The sequence below is a fragment of the Atractosteus spatula genome, chromosome 10 (genome assembly GCF_055471065.1).
Source record: "Atractosteus spatula isolate fAtrSpa1 chromosome 10, fAtrSpa1.hap1, whole genome shotgun sequence".
Taxonomy (NCBI): domain Eukaryota; kingdom Metazoa; phylum Chordata; class Actinopteri; order Semionotiformes; family Lepisosteidae; genus Atractosteus; species Atractosteus spatula.
Genome location: NC_142715.1, coordinates 30,017,192 through 30,033,736, shown reverse-complemented (window position 1 = coordinate 30,033,736; position 16,545 = coordinate 30,017,192). Strand labels below are relative to the sequence as shown.

The 16,545-nt window shown below is 53.4% G+C and overlaps 1 protein-coding gene and 1 non-coding gene across 2 annotated transcripts; one reads left to right on the top strand and one right to left on the bottom strand.

Moving 5' to 3' along the window:
• Positions 1 to 376: 376 nt before the first annotated feature.
• LOC148827858 (globoside alpha-1,3-N-acetylgalactosaminyltransferase 1-like) lies at positions 377 to 8,897 on the top strand. Its single transcript, XM_088926388.1, has 9 exons — positions 377 to 731; positions 1,184 to 1,249; positions 1,490 to 1,732; positions 4,270 to 4,330; positions 4,770 to 4,814; positions 5,753 to 5,797; positions 6,244 to 6,279; positions 6,958 to 7,092; positions 7,694 to 8,897. Exons 1-9 carry the CDS (start codon positions 377 to 379, stop codon positions 8,379 to 8,381), a joined length of 1,674 nt encoding a protein of 557 aa, XP_088782514.1. The 3' UTR covers positions 8,382 to 8,897.
• Positions 8,898 to 16,159: 7,262 nt separating this feature from the next.
• On the bottom strand, positions 16,160 to 16,231 carry trnap-agg (transfer RNA proline (anticodon AGG)). Its single transcript has one exon. It is a non-coding gene; the product is annotated as a tRNA-Pro (tRNA).
• Between the last annotated feature and the right edge of the window lie 314 nt (positions 16,232 to 16,545).

Sequence of the window (16,545 nt, the reverse complement as noted above, 5' to 3'; positions counted from 1 at the left end):
GGCTTGGCCCGTACTACCTACCTGTTCAACGCATGGGGGGTGACAGCCTGGTACAGCCACAGGGCCCTGCGGAGACAGAGAACGACATTTCTGTGGCCGAGCAGGAAAAACAGGAAGTGTGTTGCGTGGGGAGGGAGAAGGGGGCGGGACCGGGTATCCCAGCGTCCCCTGTTCTGTAGTTCTCCACTGAACTTCTTGGTTTGCCCTCATCAGGAGGGACCTGAGCCTCCTCTCACACAGCCTTTGAAGAAGGGACCGGATTCATTCCTTGGATGCAGAAGTGCCGGAACGGACCCAGGGATATCTCCACGGACTGGGGTGTGACTGATCCGAGGCTGGGCGGCCACGTGACCGGTTCTGAGCGGGGGACCGCTTCATGACGGCGGTCCTTGTCGGGGGAGTCTGCATGGTTCCCATACCGGGCGCCGTGGGCCCGTGGGTGAGCTGTGATCCAGGGGACCTCACCAACACAGCAGTGTCAGCGCGGCACTGGAACCACACTCACCCGAGCGACAGCGCAATTCCGGCCAGGAAGTACGGGAGGAATCTGCACGTCCCCATGCTGTCTGCACAAGGAAGAGGAGAAACAACATCGGGGAGGAGAACATTAGCGTCCAGGAGCAATCTGGCGAGGGAGGGGGCCAGGGGGCGACGTCGGAGCACTGACGTCATAATGGGCGGGCGCCACGGAAACCGGGCCACTGATGATGTCACGGCACAGGGCGCTGCTGGTGGCAGCTGAGACACAGGCTGTAGGTGGGACTGGGATTGCTGGGGTTATTCTGAGGTGGCCTGGCTGTACACAGAGAGGGGTGGGAGGGGGGAACAAGCCAATACCCTGGCTTCTCTCCAGACACACCTGGGTGAGCTCCTCCAGTCAGGACAGGAGGCTCTTCTGTACACAGAGAGGGGTGGGAGAGGGGAACAAGCCGATACCCTGGCTTCTCTCCAGACACAGCTGGGTGAGCTCCTCCAGTCAGGACAGGAGGCTCTACTGTACACAGAGGGTGGTGGGGGTGAGGAACGAGCCGCCCAGCCCTCTGGATGAAGCCGATGATAGGATCCTGGCTGTGCCTCACTGTCTGGGCGTCCTAGTGAAGAGGTCACGTTCCCCAGCTCTCCACAGACAGGTTCGTCGTGGGGCACTCGCTTATTGGGAATGTGTCAGAAATCTTTTTTCCAGATGTGGAAGAGAAATGTCCCCCCGACCGACGCACGCACATCGACAGAGGAAATTCGAACCAGTTTGGTCAGTTTGGTTCACTACGCATTCGGGGGCTCGGTGATGGGCCGCTCCTGGCTGATGGCTTCCAGTTTTGGTGGTTTTGTGTCTTAATTTAGGTCGGTGTCGCCTTATATAAAAAAGATGCGTAAAAAACACGCACACACACACACCGACACACGCCGCGCCGAAGTCGCCAGACAGGACAGGACAGGACAGGACAGGACAGGACAGACCGGCCGGGGGTATTTGAATATCGTCTGACAGGAGGAACCAGTCTCACTCACCTGCCCGGCGATGGGGAGGAGGGGCTCCGCTCTGGGCGTGTGTCTCCGTCCGCAGAGGGTTTCCTCTCCCGACCTCGGCGGTCGCCCTCGGTTTCGACTCCAGCGGGCGATACTCAAAGGCCCCCGGCCGGTCTGTCCTGTCCAGGAGCCCTCCTCCGCGGTTCTCACGTCTGCGGGGCATCTCGGCGACATTGCCGCGGCCGGGAGGGCCCCTTGGAGACAGGTGAGGGACGCGCTGCGTGTCGGGCGAGCTCAGCGCGGCGTGTGTGTGTGTGTGCGTGCGTGCGTGCGTGCGTGCGTGCGTGTGTGTGTGTGTGTGTGTGTGTGTGTGTCTTTTTATATATAAGCGACACCGACCGAAATTAAGACACAAAACCACCAAAACTAGCGGCCAGCAACGAAGAGCGGCCCAGACACCGAGCAAATTCAGTCCTGAATGAGGCTGCCCGGGGTGGCCGAGTTCAGGACGACACGCCGAGGTTAAGGGTTCGATGCGGGTTTAAGCTCTGGGTGTGGCTGTGCTGTCCGGCTGTAATGGTTTTTAATATTACTATTATGAGGATGATGATGATGATTATGATGCTCATTCTCGTCCTCGAACGTCAGGAAAGGGCGCTGCGTTTGCCTGCGCTTCGGCTGTCGACGAGCCGGATTCAGGACGACTTCATTCCTGATCCTGATGGCGACTGTTCGTTCTGACGGCGAAGTTGTTCTCAGCTGCTGGGTCTCGCTAATCAGTTCAATGCAAATTCAAGAGGCTTTATTAGCGTGGGCGATGGGGACAGACATTTACAACAAAGACATATCGTAAAATATTTACATAGACTGTAAAGATATTGAACATTACTGGGAGACAGGCTCGCTGTTCCTCAGGCTGGGACATGAGATCACACACTGTATTATTATTATTGAGAGACGGGCTCACTGTCTGTTCCTCAGGCTGGGACAGGAGATCACACACTGTATTATTATTATTGAGAGACGGGCTCACTGTCTGTTCCTCAGGCTGGGACAGGAGATCACACACTGTATTATTATTATTGAGAGACAGGCTCACTGTCTGTTCCTCAGGCTGGGACAGGAGATCACACACTGTATTATTATTATTGAGAGAGGCTCACTGTTACTCAGGCTGGGACAGAAGATCACAGACTGGGCCGCCAGTTCAGCTGAGTTCCCTCCTCCCTCTCCCAGTAGGATCGGGACCCGCTGGGATTCTGGCAGGTGTGGGAATTCTGGGACTCGATTTCTGAATTTAGGGAAGGTGACTCTCTCTCTCACACTCACACACACAGTCCGCGGCCGAAACGTCGTGCGCCGTTTCCTTTCCGCGTGTATTAAACCTTTAAATTTTTATCATCGATACTATTACTGACACCACCGCTGCTACTCATAATGGCAGAATCGATTACCCGCAGGATCGCTGTGGGTGTTGAGAAACGGGGCTGACGTGTAACAGGTTCGTGTGTGATATTTCTCTACCGCCTTGATATCGACGCGCTTGGCTCGGGGATATCCCGTGGGGTCTCTGCGTGACGCGGCGCGCGTCGCCGGCCGGACGTGTTGTTGTGTCGGGAGTTGTCTCTCGGCGGGAGGCACTGAGGGGGCGGGGGGGGGAGCAGGTGTGTTTTGAGATTCCTGGGCAGGGAGGGGCTCGCCCGAAACATCTAGAACAAGCAGCGAGCAGAGAGCAGGGCGGGGGCGCCTCTGCCCGCAGGCGAGCGGCAGGTGGTGGGTGGGGCCGGGCTCGTCCCGAGCTGGCGGGAGACCCCTCTCTGTGTACAGTAGAGCCTCCTGTCCTGACTGGAGGAGCTCACCCAGCTGTGTCTGGAGAGAAGCCAGGGTCTCGGCTTGTTCCCCCCTCCCGCCCCTCTCTGTGTACAGTAGAGCCTCCTGTCCTGACTGGAGGAGCTCACCCAGCTGTGTCTGGAGAGAAGCCAGGGTATCGGCTTGTTCCCCCCTCCCGCCCCTCTCTGTGTACAGTAGAGCCTCCTGTCCTGACTGGAGGAGCTCACCCAGCTGTGTCTGGAGAGAAGCCAGGGTATCGGCTTGTTCCCCCCTCCCGCCCCTCTCTGTGTACAGTAGAGCCTCCTGTCCTGACTGGAGGAGCTCACCCAGCTGTGTCTGGAGAGAAGCCAGGGTATCGGCTTGTTCCCCCCTCCCACCCCTCTCTGTGTACAGTAGAGCCTCCTGTCCTGACTGGAGGAGCTCACCCAGCTGTGTCTGGAGAGAAGCCAGGGTATCGGCTTGTTCCCCCCTCCCGCCCCTCTCTGTGTACAGTAGAGCCTCCTGTCCTGACTGGAGGAGCTCACCCAGCTGTGTCTGGAGAGAAGCCAGGGTATCGAATTGTTCCCCCCTCCCGCCCCTCTCTGTGTACAGTAGAGCCTCCTGTCCTGACTGGAGGAGCTCACCCAGCTGTGTCTGGAGAGAAGCCAGGGTATCGGCTTGTTCCCCCCTCCCGCCCCTCTCTGTGTACAGTAGAGCCCCCTGTCCTGACTGGAGGAGCTCACCCAGCTGTGTCTGGAGAGAAGCCAGGGTATCGGCTTGTTCCACCCTCCCAACCCTCTCTGTGTACAGTAGAGCCCCCTGTCCTGACTGGAGGAGCTCACCCAGCTGTGTCTGGAGAGAAGCCAGGGTATCGGCTTGTTCCCCCCTCCCACCCCTCTCTGTGTACAGCCAGGCCACCTCAGAATAACCCCTCAGAATAACTGGACACTAATGTTCTCCTCCCCGATGTTGTTTCTCCTCTTCCTTGTGCAGACAGCATGGGGACGTGCAGATTCCTCCCGTACTTCCTGGCCGGAATTGCGCTGTCGCTCGGGTGAGTGTGGTTCCAGCGCCGCGCTGATGCTGCTGTGTTGGTGAGGTCCCCCGGATCACAGCTCACCCACGGGCCCACGGCGCCCGGTATGGGAACCGTGCAGACTCCCCCGACAAGGACCGCCGTCCTGAAGCGGTCCCCCGCTCAGAACCGGTCACGTGGCCGCCCAGCCTCGGATCAGTCACTCCCCAGTCTGTGGAGATATCCCTGGGTCCGTTCCGGCACTTCTGCATCCAAGGAATGAATCCGGTCCCTTCTACAAAGGCTGTGTGAGAGGAGGCTCAGGTCCCTCCTGATGAGGGCGAACGAGGAAGTTCAGTTGAGAACTACAGAACAGGGGACGCTGGGATACCCGGTCCCACCCCCTTCTCCCTCCCCATGCAACACGCTTCCTGTTTTTCCTGCTTGGCCACAGAAATGTCGTTTTCTGTCTCCGCAGGGCCCTGTGGCTGTTCCAGGCTGTCACCCCCCATGCGTTGAACAGGTAGGCAGTACGGGCCGAGCTGGAGCCAGAACTGGAGCTGACAGCAGTGAGACTGTGCTTGTCCCTGATGGCCCTGTCCCCTTCTCTTCCCACCCCCAGCTTCTCCAGAGCAGGAAAGAGCAGATGAGCGATTAACGAGGCCAATTAACTTACCAAGGACTAGAATTCTTGCATCCCCACCCACTTTGGCAGCTTGTTCCCCCCTCCAACCCCTCTCTGTGTACAGTAGAGCCTCCTGTCCTGACTGGAGGAGCTCATCCAGCTGTGTCTGGAGAGAAGCCAGGGTATCGGCTTGTTCTACCCTCCTGCCCCCCTCTGTATACAGTAGAGCCTCCTGTCCTGACTGGAGGAGCTCATCCAGCTGTGTCTGGAGAAAAGCCAAGGTATCAGCTTCAAAAACAGGGCTGGGCAGCTTGATCCCCTCTCCCACCCCTCTCTGTGTACACACTGGAGTGCAGCAGGGTGGTCAATATTGGTGAAGCTGGTGAAGTTTGGGGCCTGAGGCTGCTCTGCTGGAAGTACGACATGTAGACCTGAGCTGGAAATACTTGGATCGTGGAAAACGCATCGTTTTCCGAGTGAAATATCGCGGGGGGAGTTCGCATGTTGCCCTGTAAGGTCAAGTGCACGAGTGCCTATTTCTAAACTAAGAGATCCTGCTACCCCTGGTGCTGGTGAAGTACAGACCTGTTCCCATCTCCCCCCACTCTCTGCGTACAGCGCACAGAGAGATTCATTCCGCTGTGTGCCGGCAACATTTCTGTCCGTCTCCTCACAGTTAAAACCGTTTCTGAGAGCAATTCTGGTGGGGACGATCGGAGACACTGTGGTGACTAGAAGAATGGGATTTGACCCCCGACCCCTGACTCCTGACCTGAACGAATGTGACCCAAGTTCATGTCTCTTGCACTAACGCCCAGCATTCTGACTTTTAACAGGAAAGAGTGGAAGAGGACTCAAGGGATCAATGTCGGTCCGGAGGGGTGAGTATTTCGGTTTGTCTTCTGAGAAACCCTGGCTGTGCTCTTTTCTGGTTATGCAACACCCTTAAGGTTAAAGTCCAACATCATCTGTACCCCCAAGAAAAACCCATAATAATGTGTCCTGACCTCTTTCTGGAAATATTTTTCCAACACAAACCAAGTCTCTCAATCAGCTCTGAGGTCGACTTCAATGATAACCCCAGTCCTGGCATCCCTGTGCTGGCTTCCAGGCAGTTTTTAAGTAACGACCGAAAAAAACCTGCAGAGATCAGTGTTGAAGGCAGATCAGGGCAGCGTGCGGCTGAGGGTGATGAAGACGAGCAGAGAGTGGGATCTGCTGTCTGCCCAGGCGAACAGTCCAAGAAATCTGCCTGTTCATTAATGAATGAGTGGGCGCCAAGCAGCGCTTTAATTCTGAGACTGAAACGGCTGTCTTCCTTTTCCAGGTTCGTTAACAAACAGACGAAAGTATTGGACCCTCCGTGAGTATCCAGACCCACGCTGCTCCTAGACTTCCTTCCGGATAAGATCACGTTCTGGGAGACCAGAGACATTGACCTCCCTGTTGTATTGTGAAGGAATTGATCCAGTTCTTGAGATGGGTACCAGGGTCATTCAGGAAGTGACATAATAGGGTGATTCAGGAAGTGAGTTAGTAACCAATGGGAGAGAATTGTACCAGCTACTGGATACTGAGAACGTGAGACTCAGTGGAATAAATCTGATAATATCACTTTATTAGCCCTGTACAATTTCTTGCTTTTGGAATTTATCTTTTTCACAGACCCCAGCTTCTCTCCCTGTCTCTGTGTCTCCCCTAAGGTCTCTTTGACAGTCTTCGGATTCCAGAGTGGCCTTCAAACCAAATCCCAGTCTGATGCTGGAAATTCGGCGTTACCTCTCTCAGTGGAGAGAATAGAGAACTCTGTGTGATCAGTTCTCTCTCTCTCTCTCTCTCTCTCAATCTCTCTCTCTCTCTCTCTATATGATGCCTCTTTGTTCCGAACTGAAAACTCCTTATTTCCCGCATGATCTCTCTTTCGCTCTTCAAAGCTTGGGAGAATCACCTAGATTGCCAGAGGAAACAGCCTCTGGGATGTGAAATCGTGCAGCAACGCGCTGCTCGGTCCAGACCTGTGACTGCCTCTCTCCTATCCCAGGAGGAGAGACGTGCTGACCGTCACCCCCTGGTTGGCGCCCATCGTCTGGGAAGGGACCTTTGACCCCTCGATCCTCGACGGCATCTACAAACCCCTGAACATCACCGTAGCGACCACGGTGTTCGCCGTCGGCAAGTAAGCCTGTTTTTTTTTTCCTGTCACCCAAACGGGAACAAGCAAAAGCTCTCAGGCATCAGGCTTTCTCTCAGCTGCTTGACTGGTGTTTTAGGGCTGTGTTTGGGGGCGCTTGTGGCAATGCGGGTCTGCAACCAGTGTGGTCATTTCCTCTGCCAGGTGCCTTAATGCCACAGTATGTCCCTGTATATTCACTCATCTGTTTAGCCACTCACAGCCCTCGCTGTCCCTGGGTCCCACTTCCCAGGCCTCTCGGATACGATCACACGGTGTCCGTCTGTACTGGGCACCGTCCTCCACGATCACAGCTCTTGCTGTGCCTGGGTCCCACTCCTCCTCCCTTTTGCTCCCCAATCCCCCACTGGCTGGTGTCCAACTGGTGCGGTGTTGACCCTCAACCAATCTGAGTTGGTGTTTCGGGGGACCTTTTTGGGGCTCATGCAGCAAAGTCAATCTGTAACCAATGAGGTCATTTCCTCTGCCGGTGCGACTCCAAGCCAAAGTTGACTTTGTTTCGCCTATGTTAGAATATGACCGAACTGCTGAATGCCCCTGGTTCGACAGCACCGTTCCCAAGCTCTCTCGTTCTGCTCTTTCCCAGGTATATCTGTTTCCTGAGGGGCTTCCTGGAGTCGGCGGAGAAGCACTTCCTGGTGGGGTTCAGGGTGCACTACTACGTCTTCACCGACCAGCCGGGCGAGGTGCCACAGGTGGACCTGGCGCCCGGGAGACATCTCACCGCCATCCAGGTGCCCAAGTTCAGCCGCTGGCAGGAGATCTCCCTGAGGAGGATGGAGATCATCCGGAAGACCATCGAGGAGCGGATCCGCCAGGAGGCCCGGTACCTGTTCTGCCTGGACGTGGACATGCACTTCCAGAACCGCGTGGGCGCGGAGGTGCTGGGCGGGCTGGTGGCGGCTCTGCACTCCTGGTTCTACTACGTAAACCGCGACCAGTTCCCCTACGAGCGCTGGGAGGCCTCCACCGCCTACGTCCCCCGCGGCCAGGGCGACTTCTACTACCAGGCGGCCGTGTTCGGGGGGCTGGTGGAGAGCGTGTACGGGCTGGTCCGCGCCTGCGAGGAGAACCTGGAGGCCGACAAGCGGCACGACATCGAGGCGGCCTGGCAGGAGGAGAGCCACCTGAACAAGTACCTGATCCACCACAAGCCCAGCAGGCTGCTCTCCCCCGAGTACATGTGGGACGACAACAAGAAGCGAGTGGGCGAGGTCAAACTCATCCGCTTCTCGACGGTCAAGAAAAACCTGGCCGAAGTGCGGGACAACTAGACCCAGCTAAACGATCCGGATTCGCGGGCGAGGTCCAGCTCATCCGCTTCTCGACGCTCAACAAAAAACCTGGCCAAAGTGCAGGACAACTAGACCTAGCTAAACGATCCGGATTCGCGGCGGGGAGAGTCGGGAGTGTTGCAGGTGGGCGCTCGGGAGATCCTCGCCTCGTTTCACGATGTTGCCAGGGGGCCCCAGGCGTGCGATGGGACAGATCGGCACACAGGTTTGGCGACGAGCTCGATCCGGTCCGAGCTGGTTGGCTCGCCAGTCTTGGTCCTGCTGTGCTTGACCTTCCATTCTGGGGCTGGATAACGTCACTCGTCTGTCAGAAGGGAAACACCTGAAGTTGAGGGGGGATTTTAAGGAAGAGAAGAACAGGTGCTTCTGAATGCAGGACCGCCCCAGGCCCTGAAGTTATACTTCATAGTATATTTATAGAGTCTGTTTTTTTCCAGGTTTAAGTTTATACTGTTGCTGTAATGGGTGTCATAATAAAAGGGGGAACTGCTTGCCGTACCCCATCGAATGTGGAAGTCTTTCTTCACGGGCGGGAGGGCCTGTCCAGGTCGGTGACACGGCCTGTGGTTTGCAGATACTCCCTAGCGATGGTGGGGATCTCCAGCCCCTCAGAGGAGCTTGAAGAAATGTCTCAGAGCACCCAGGGGCTCGATTTGGATTTTGCGCCGTCTGTTTTCTGACTGGTTTTCCCAGTACAGGGGCTGCAGGAGGGCTGGAGTCTATCCCAGCATGCAGCAGGTGCAAGGCAGGACACTAGTCTGTCACAGGACACACACTCACACACCCTGGACAGGACACCAGTCCATCACAGGACACACACACACACCCTGCACAGGACACCTGTCCATCACAGGACACACACACACACACACACACACACACACACACACACACCCTGCACAGGACACCTGTCCATCACAGGACACACACACACATACACACACCCTGGACAGGACACCAGTCCATCACAGGACACACACAGACACACCCAGGGGCTCGACTTGGACACCCGCTGGGCTGCAGTGGGGGAGCTGCCAGTGGTGGGTTGCAGGGTGATATGGCTGCTGGCGCTGTAACAACACAAATACACAGACAGAACAAAAGACAGAACGTCGCCGGGGAAACGTACTGTCAACCAAAAATACACGTTTGGGTGGAGGGAGATAACACAAGTAAAAGATTAAACAAGCTAAATGAAGAAAAGCTCCGCTCAGCCTTCGTGTACGTGTAAATACGCCTATTTTAGGCTGTTCAAACACGGGTCTCTTGCCAAAACCATCACAGGACACACACAGACACACTTAAGGGCTCAACTTGGACACCTGCTGGGCTCCAGTGGGGGGGCTGCCAGTGGTGGGTTGCACGGTGATATGGCTGCTGGCGCTGTAAAGGTGCCGCTGATAGCAATACGCACATGGCTACCATGAAGCAGGATAAACTCCCCAGTTTCCCAGTTTCCCCTGACAGCAGCTACAAGCTCCCCACAGCTCTCCTGGAGGTGTGCGCCTGGTGTTGCCCTGGGGTTATTCACCATGGCGTTAGAGTCCCTGTAACGCCCAATTACAGTCAAAAGTATGTTGTTGTTTTTTTTACTTTTTACTGTAACAACACAAACGCACAGACAAGACAAAAGACAGAACGTCGCCGGGGAAACGTACTGTCAACCAAAAATACACGTTTGGGCGGGGGGAGATAACACAATTAAAAGATTAAACAAGCTAAATGAAGAAAAGCTTCGCTCAGCCTTCGTGTACGTGTAAATACGCCTATTTTAGACTGTTCAAACACGGGTCTCTTGCCAAAACCCCGTTCACTTTATATACAAATATGTGATGACGTGCGAGCATGAGGACACGAGGTATTTTCAGCTGGTTTCCCATGGGGGGGGGGGTTCAAATTCAGCCGAACCCCCTTGCAGTTTGGTACCGACAGATAGTGGCCGGGTGCGGCACCTCGGGTCGTTTCACGAAGCTATCGCAACAGGGCTAAAGACAAGAAGGCAAATCGCCTGAAAAGCTATGGAGCGCAAGTACAAGACATGAATAACCGGCCGAGCTCAGCTGCTCGCTGAAAGCTCGTTTCGTTATTGGACGATTCGTGGGCGCTACGGCGTGTAATGCGATTCAATTCACTTCGATTGATTTGGATATAGCGCCTATCCGTGTGAGCGCCGCGGTCACCCAAGGGGACACCCGCTAACGCCCTCAAACAGGCGCAGAAAGCGATTGAATTGACCCCCAAATCCACGATCTGAGAGGGAGACCTGCAGGTGGGCTACGACAGGACCTCGGGTAAGACTTTGTCATTACGAGACAACTCGGGGGGGGGTCTTTTTTCCTTCCTAGATGGGCAGAAAGGCGCTTCTCTCAGCTCTCGGCCTCGAAGAAAATGTTGTGTTTTTTAAATGTCAACGTGTTTCGACATTCAGGTCGTGAGGTTTGGGGTGGAGGCTGGGGGGGGGGGAGGGGAGCGCCAGAGTCATAGGAGACGTCTCTCGGCCCGGCGAGACCGGTGTGACGAGAAAAGCGAGGCGCAGCTCGATGGGTGGGCGACACCCACAGCCCTGAGCAGCACTTCGTGAGCCGAGGCCCCGACAAAACGCCACCATCACTGTCTGCTGCTCCTCGGCAGCGCAGGAGGCCGGGCCGGCCGCTGACCCCGGGTCACCCGGCAACGCGGGTCGTCGCCCCGGCAACGCGGGTCGTCGCCCCTGCGACCGGGTCGTCGCCCCGGGCAACAGGTCTAAGCCCTGTGTGTTTCTTGTCGGGCTGAAAGGGTGCATCATTATTATAGATATATATTATCTGTATATGATGTATATTGTATATTTGCATATTATTTGTGAGGTGGAGGTGTGTGAAGTCACTCTGGACAGACCGGCAGAGTAGTGTTTGCAGGCTTGAAGGATTTTGAGATGTTATTGTGCCGTTTAACAGACAATTCGGAAAAAAAGAGCATTTATTTACAGTCAATTTATTAGTCTTTCTGGGTGAATTTCCCCTCCATCAATCCAAAGGGTCTAATAGTCCTCCCCCTTTCAGTACTTTCGAGGCGGAGCGGAAACGCTCTTTAAATTCTATTTAAACAAACTGGAGAAATACTAAAGCCAGGAAAACATGATCTGTGTAAAAAAATACAGTTTGAGCACATCATTTACTTCCTGAGCTCTGCCGGTGAGATGTGTTTTTTTCCTCTTGTACCTGGTTTTGTTCCTCTGGTTGTAGCTGTATTTGTAGATTCTTTATACGTCTCATAAAAAAAAATTAAGACAAAAGATCACAACCGAAAGAAAGTAAATACATGAAAAAGGTATAAGCCCTGCCGGCGGAGGGGTGTTAATTATAGTAATTTGAGCGTCGCCATGGGCAGCGATGGGTCGGGTTACACGCCGAGAAAGAGCCTCCAGCCCAGGATGATAAAATCAGTAAACATTGTTCCCCTCTCCCTCTGTACTATATCGAGACGTGGGGTCGCTTTATAACCTCTCAGAAAACAGCCGTGTGGCGCTGCAGCTAAGCCCCACGCCTCTGAAGAAACTTATAACGTGAACCTCACCCCGCTGCCACATCAAAATGAGCGCAGCGGGTCATCGGGACACAGTACCGGGAGAAATACTGCCCACGCAGGGCGGAGAGGGTCTATCTTCTGTCAGGTTGTGATTACGTTGTGAATGCTGGTGTTGCAAAACCAAATTTAACACAACCTAGCGTCTTGACATAATCCTCAACTCGATAATCTTAACACCCCAGCATACAAATTAACGCAGCAGCTAAAAACACGACCCGACACACAATTCTTAACGCAGTACTCCACCGTGACCGCTTGGTGTCGCTCTGCACATATACTGTAGCTCTCCCGTATCCCAGTCATAAGATAAAATAAGATGAGGGTTGCACTTGAATTTTCCTTACATTTCAAGTAGATTACGAGTGGGAAGATGGAATAAGCTCCCGAGAAGCTGCCTGAGGAACAGACAGTGAGCCTGTCTCTTAATAATAATAATAATAATAATAATAATAATAATAATAATAATAATAATAATACAGTGTGTATGATCTCCTGTCCCAGCCTGAGGAACAGACAGTGAGCACAGCTAACTCTCGCCTTCTTTCCCTGACAGGGCGGTCCGGAGGCACCTACTCTTCCACCTCACCTCGTCTCCCAGGTGGGTTCGATACACCTTGCGGGCTTCAGGAACATCCTCTGTCCTGGCTGGGGCACCTGTGTCTCGGCTTCAACCACGTGGCTGAGCAGCCTGTTCCCCCCTCCCACCCCTCTCTGTGTACAGTAGAGCCTCCTGTCCTGACTGGAGGAGCTCATCCTGCTGTGTCTGGAGAGGAGCCAGGGTATCGGCTTCAACAACAGGGCTGGGCAGCTGGGTCCTCAATTAATAGTGTTTTAATTAGCAATAACACCAAGTACATATCTCAAAATAGCTGTCATGGAAAAAAAGATATTGGCTGCCAGTCTCTTTTTGAAATACAGGTAATTTCTCTCTTTTAATTCTTCTGGTTGCAGTGGGCATAATATAGAGTTTGAGGCAAAAGCTCTTAAATTAATATGTGATTATTAGTTGCTCTGAGTTACAGACACCGTGCGGCAGAATTAAGGTGTCTTGCACTAACCAATGGGGTCCCGTCAGTCTGAAAGCAAAATCTTTTTTCTTCCAGGTCAGGGGGCGAGCAGCCAAAAGTCCTGGCACCTGTGTGAGTATTCCACCCCCCTCTGCTCATACGCGGGGCTCTCTTTTTATGAGGTCCTGACTCATCTGCTGTGTTGTTAGTGAATTGCTGAAGGGAGTCAGGTGTGTAGCAGGGTGTTCCAGGAAGTGACATAATAAGTTGTGTTGTACATCAGGATCTGATGTCATGGGGTAATTCAGGAAGTGACATAATGGGGTGTTTCAGGAAGTGACGTAATGGGGTTGTTTCAGGAAGTGATGTAATAGGGTGATTCAAAAAGCGACAGATTGAACAACCGGTAGGACACAATTTGTGCCCCCTAGTGGACACTAGGAAACACTAGCATGTCTCTGACCACAGAGAGCTTCCTCAGGGACTCACAGTGGTAGAAATCTGATGGGAGGTGATCCTGTCCCAAGAGGTGAGACATGTTGGGGAAATAATAAATCAAAGATCACTTGATTGGCCATGTACAATTTCTTGCATGAGGAACATGTCTTTTCACAGACCCCAGCTTGCTCTCCAGGAGATACACAGACAGGGAGAGAAGCTGGGGGTCAGAGTGCAGGGTCAGCCATTTACACAGCACCCCTGGAGTAGTTGGAGTTCAGGGCATCACTCAGGGGCCCAACGGAGTAGGATTCCTCTGCCAGCTGTGGGATTTGAACCGGCAAACCCTTCCAGCCACAGGCACAGATTCTCAGCTGCAGAGCCACTGCTCTGCTCTAAAAACCTCCTAACCCATGACCCCAACGCACCACTTACAAGCGCTGGTCGGTCCAGACCTGTGTAGCGGCAATGCTTGTTAATAAGACAGAATTAAGCGTTGGTATGCTGTCCTAAAGGAGGCCCCATCTCACCCTCCATCTCTGTGGTGCAGCCACAGAGAAAGTATTCATGCAGGCTGATTTAAGATGTTTTCTTTTGATAAGGAACAAGCTCCCAGACGGGGATGCGCTTAGCTAAGCCTGGCTATCAAGATCAATGGTCATCCATTGGCGCCTATCAGTCTAGGGAGTGCCGAATGGACATCCGGACTGCATTCCTAAGTGTCAAGAGTAAGTGACTTATATCTCATCTTGACCAACCAATCAGGGACTGGCAGGGCGTGGTAATACCACGTGGGTCTCCAATGCCCACCAAACTCTCAACCAATCAGCACACATCTGGGTCTTGGTCAAAAAGGGAGCGCAAGCTCAGATCGGGGCTCTCCTTGGCCATTTTCGCGCATCCTCAGAGACAATCACGTGACAACCGCTGTTGTCTGCAAAAGGACTTGGACTTTGTTCTAAGCGCGAGGCCGAGGATCCCGTACGTACTCAGAATTCTACCAACGTGAATGCTCCGCTTGATCAACGGCAGCCTACAGTTGGACCCTCGTCGACAACCTGAATAGTTTATTCAGAAGCAGCGCTGGACCGGGAACGAACCAGCTTCTTCCCAGGCAAAAGAGTGACTTGTGAGGACTCGCGGTCACACTCTGTGCATAGAGACTTTCTACTAGTCAGCCGGACTGCTGGTAGATCCCCTTGGAGCAACGATTGCCCTGCGCGCCGCAGTCAGATTCCTCCGCCCGTCCTACTCCGAGCTGCACCTTGACTGGTTGGCCGGTAGCCAGAGGACGCCGACACAACGCCCATTGGACAACCGCTGCAACAGAGGCTGCAACAGAGCCTGTCAGCTGGTTTGGTGTTCGTGCCGGGAAATTCCAAATCCATACACAGTGGATAAGTAAACCCCATGTTCTACATTGCGTCTCAAGAATTCAATTGTACCTCAACACAAGTTGTTATCAATTTAATTCATGAGTAATGTATTTACTTCCGAGTTTAGAGTAACAGTGGGTAATAACACTGATTAGCGATTTGGTAACCGAACGATATATATTGACATATATTCTCTGTTGTGTATCTCTTTGTGTTGGCATCTCTTCGAGATTATATACCTTGTATATTGATAACCCTCACAGTAAGGTCTGCCGCTCGTATCCAGGCAGACTAGTATATGTTTGGTGCACAATTTATATGAATAAATGTATCTTGTGTATTGAACCCGTGTGTGTGCGTTGTTAGTTGTTCTGACGATTGATTTTCTAAAAGCCCCAACGAAGAACCTCGTGATTACTGCTACAATTAATAATTGTCTCAGTAAACCCATCAAACCACTACAAGACCAAGGGCAGTGGGCGGTGCCCGGCAAGAGGGGCAGAGGCGGTAAGACATGATGCCGAGAAGCATGAAGCGAGGGGGATTAGCTCAAATGGTAGAGCGCTCGCTTAGCATGCGAGAGGTAGCGGGATCGATGCCTGCATCCTCCAGGTCTGAGTTTGGAACTCCGCGAGCCCGGTGCTTTCATTTAGCCTCTGCAACTTCTGACAGGTGCTCCTCCGTTGCGGAGAGAATGTCCTTCAGTTGTCAAGCGTTGAAGGGCCACACCTCCTTCCCAACCTCAGTCTGCACTGAGTGCGTCTCCGGCATTTTCTCGTCCAATTTGTCAGCTTAGCAAGTGAAAAGTATATCCGAGTGAAAACAGTGCTGATAATACTCTCACAAATTGTTAGAAGACGTGCTTTTGATCATCGATTGCTTAACAATCACATTCGTTCGACTTGAGCCATCAAGCTTGTAGTTTTCCTTCAAATCTTGAAAGCTCTCAGTGAGAACATCATAGGCTGCAGGACACCCCGTAACTTGAGTACTTCAACAGAAAGAAGAGCAGACAGCTCCACAAATATGCGAGGCGCAGAGAGCGCAAGGCGAGCCGCACACGTTTCGGTGGCTGAGAGAGGGCAGTTTTTGCTTCTGCATTTCCCAAGTAAGGACGCATGACAACAAGCGATCGCGGTGCTCATCTACGACATAGTGGTGATGAGTTTTCAGTACGTGTTCTTTTGAACGAGCAATGAGGTTGCCGCCTTGGACAGCTGACTGCACGCTCTCATTGTGCCACGTGATGAGAATTCACCAGGCTCGTTCAGTTATTAGTCACATTCCATCGTTTGCCATAAGCAGACGCTGCGAAGTGATGTGGATATCAGTTCCCAGTCTTGTGGAAGAGGAGGAAAAGAGCACACGAGGGCTCGTCCGGGAGTTGAACCCGGGACCTCTCGCACCCTAAGCGAGAATCATACCACTAGACCAACGAGCCACAGCAGCACTTTTCATTTCAATCTGTCAGCGAGCTTGAGGATGGGGGAGAGGCGTCATTCGCTCGTCCGGTCAGACCTTCATCAATAAGTCAAGAAAGCCACAATTACACGACTGCCTTGCAGACGAAGGGCAGTGAACTGTGCCCGGTAAGAGGGGAACAAGCGGCACTAGGTGACGCCGAGGCATAAGCCCCAGCAAGCAGGGTTGGCTTGTATGGTACAGCGCTTGCTTTGCATGTGGGAGGTAGCAGGATCAATTCCCCCATCCTCCAGGTGTGTGCTTAGAGCTTGATGTGCTGAAAGGTATCCTTTA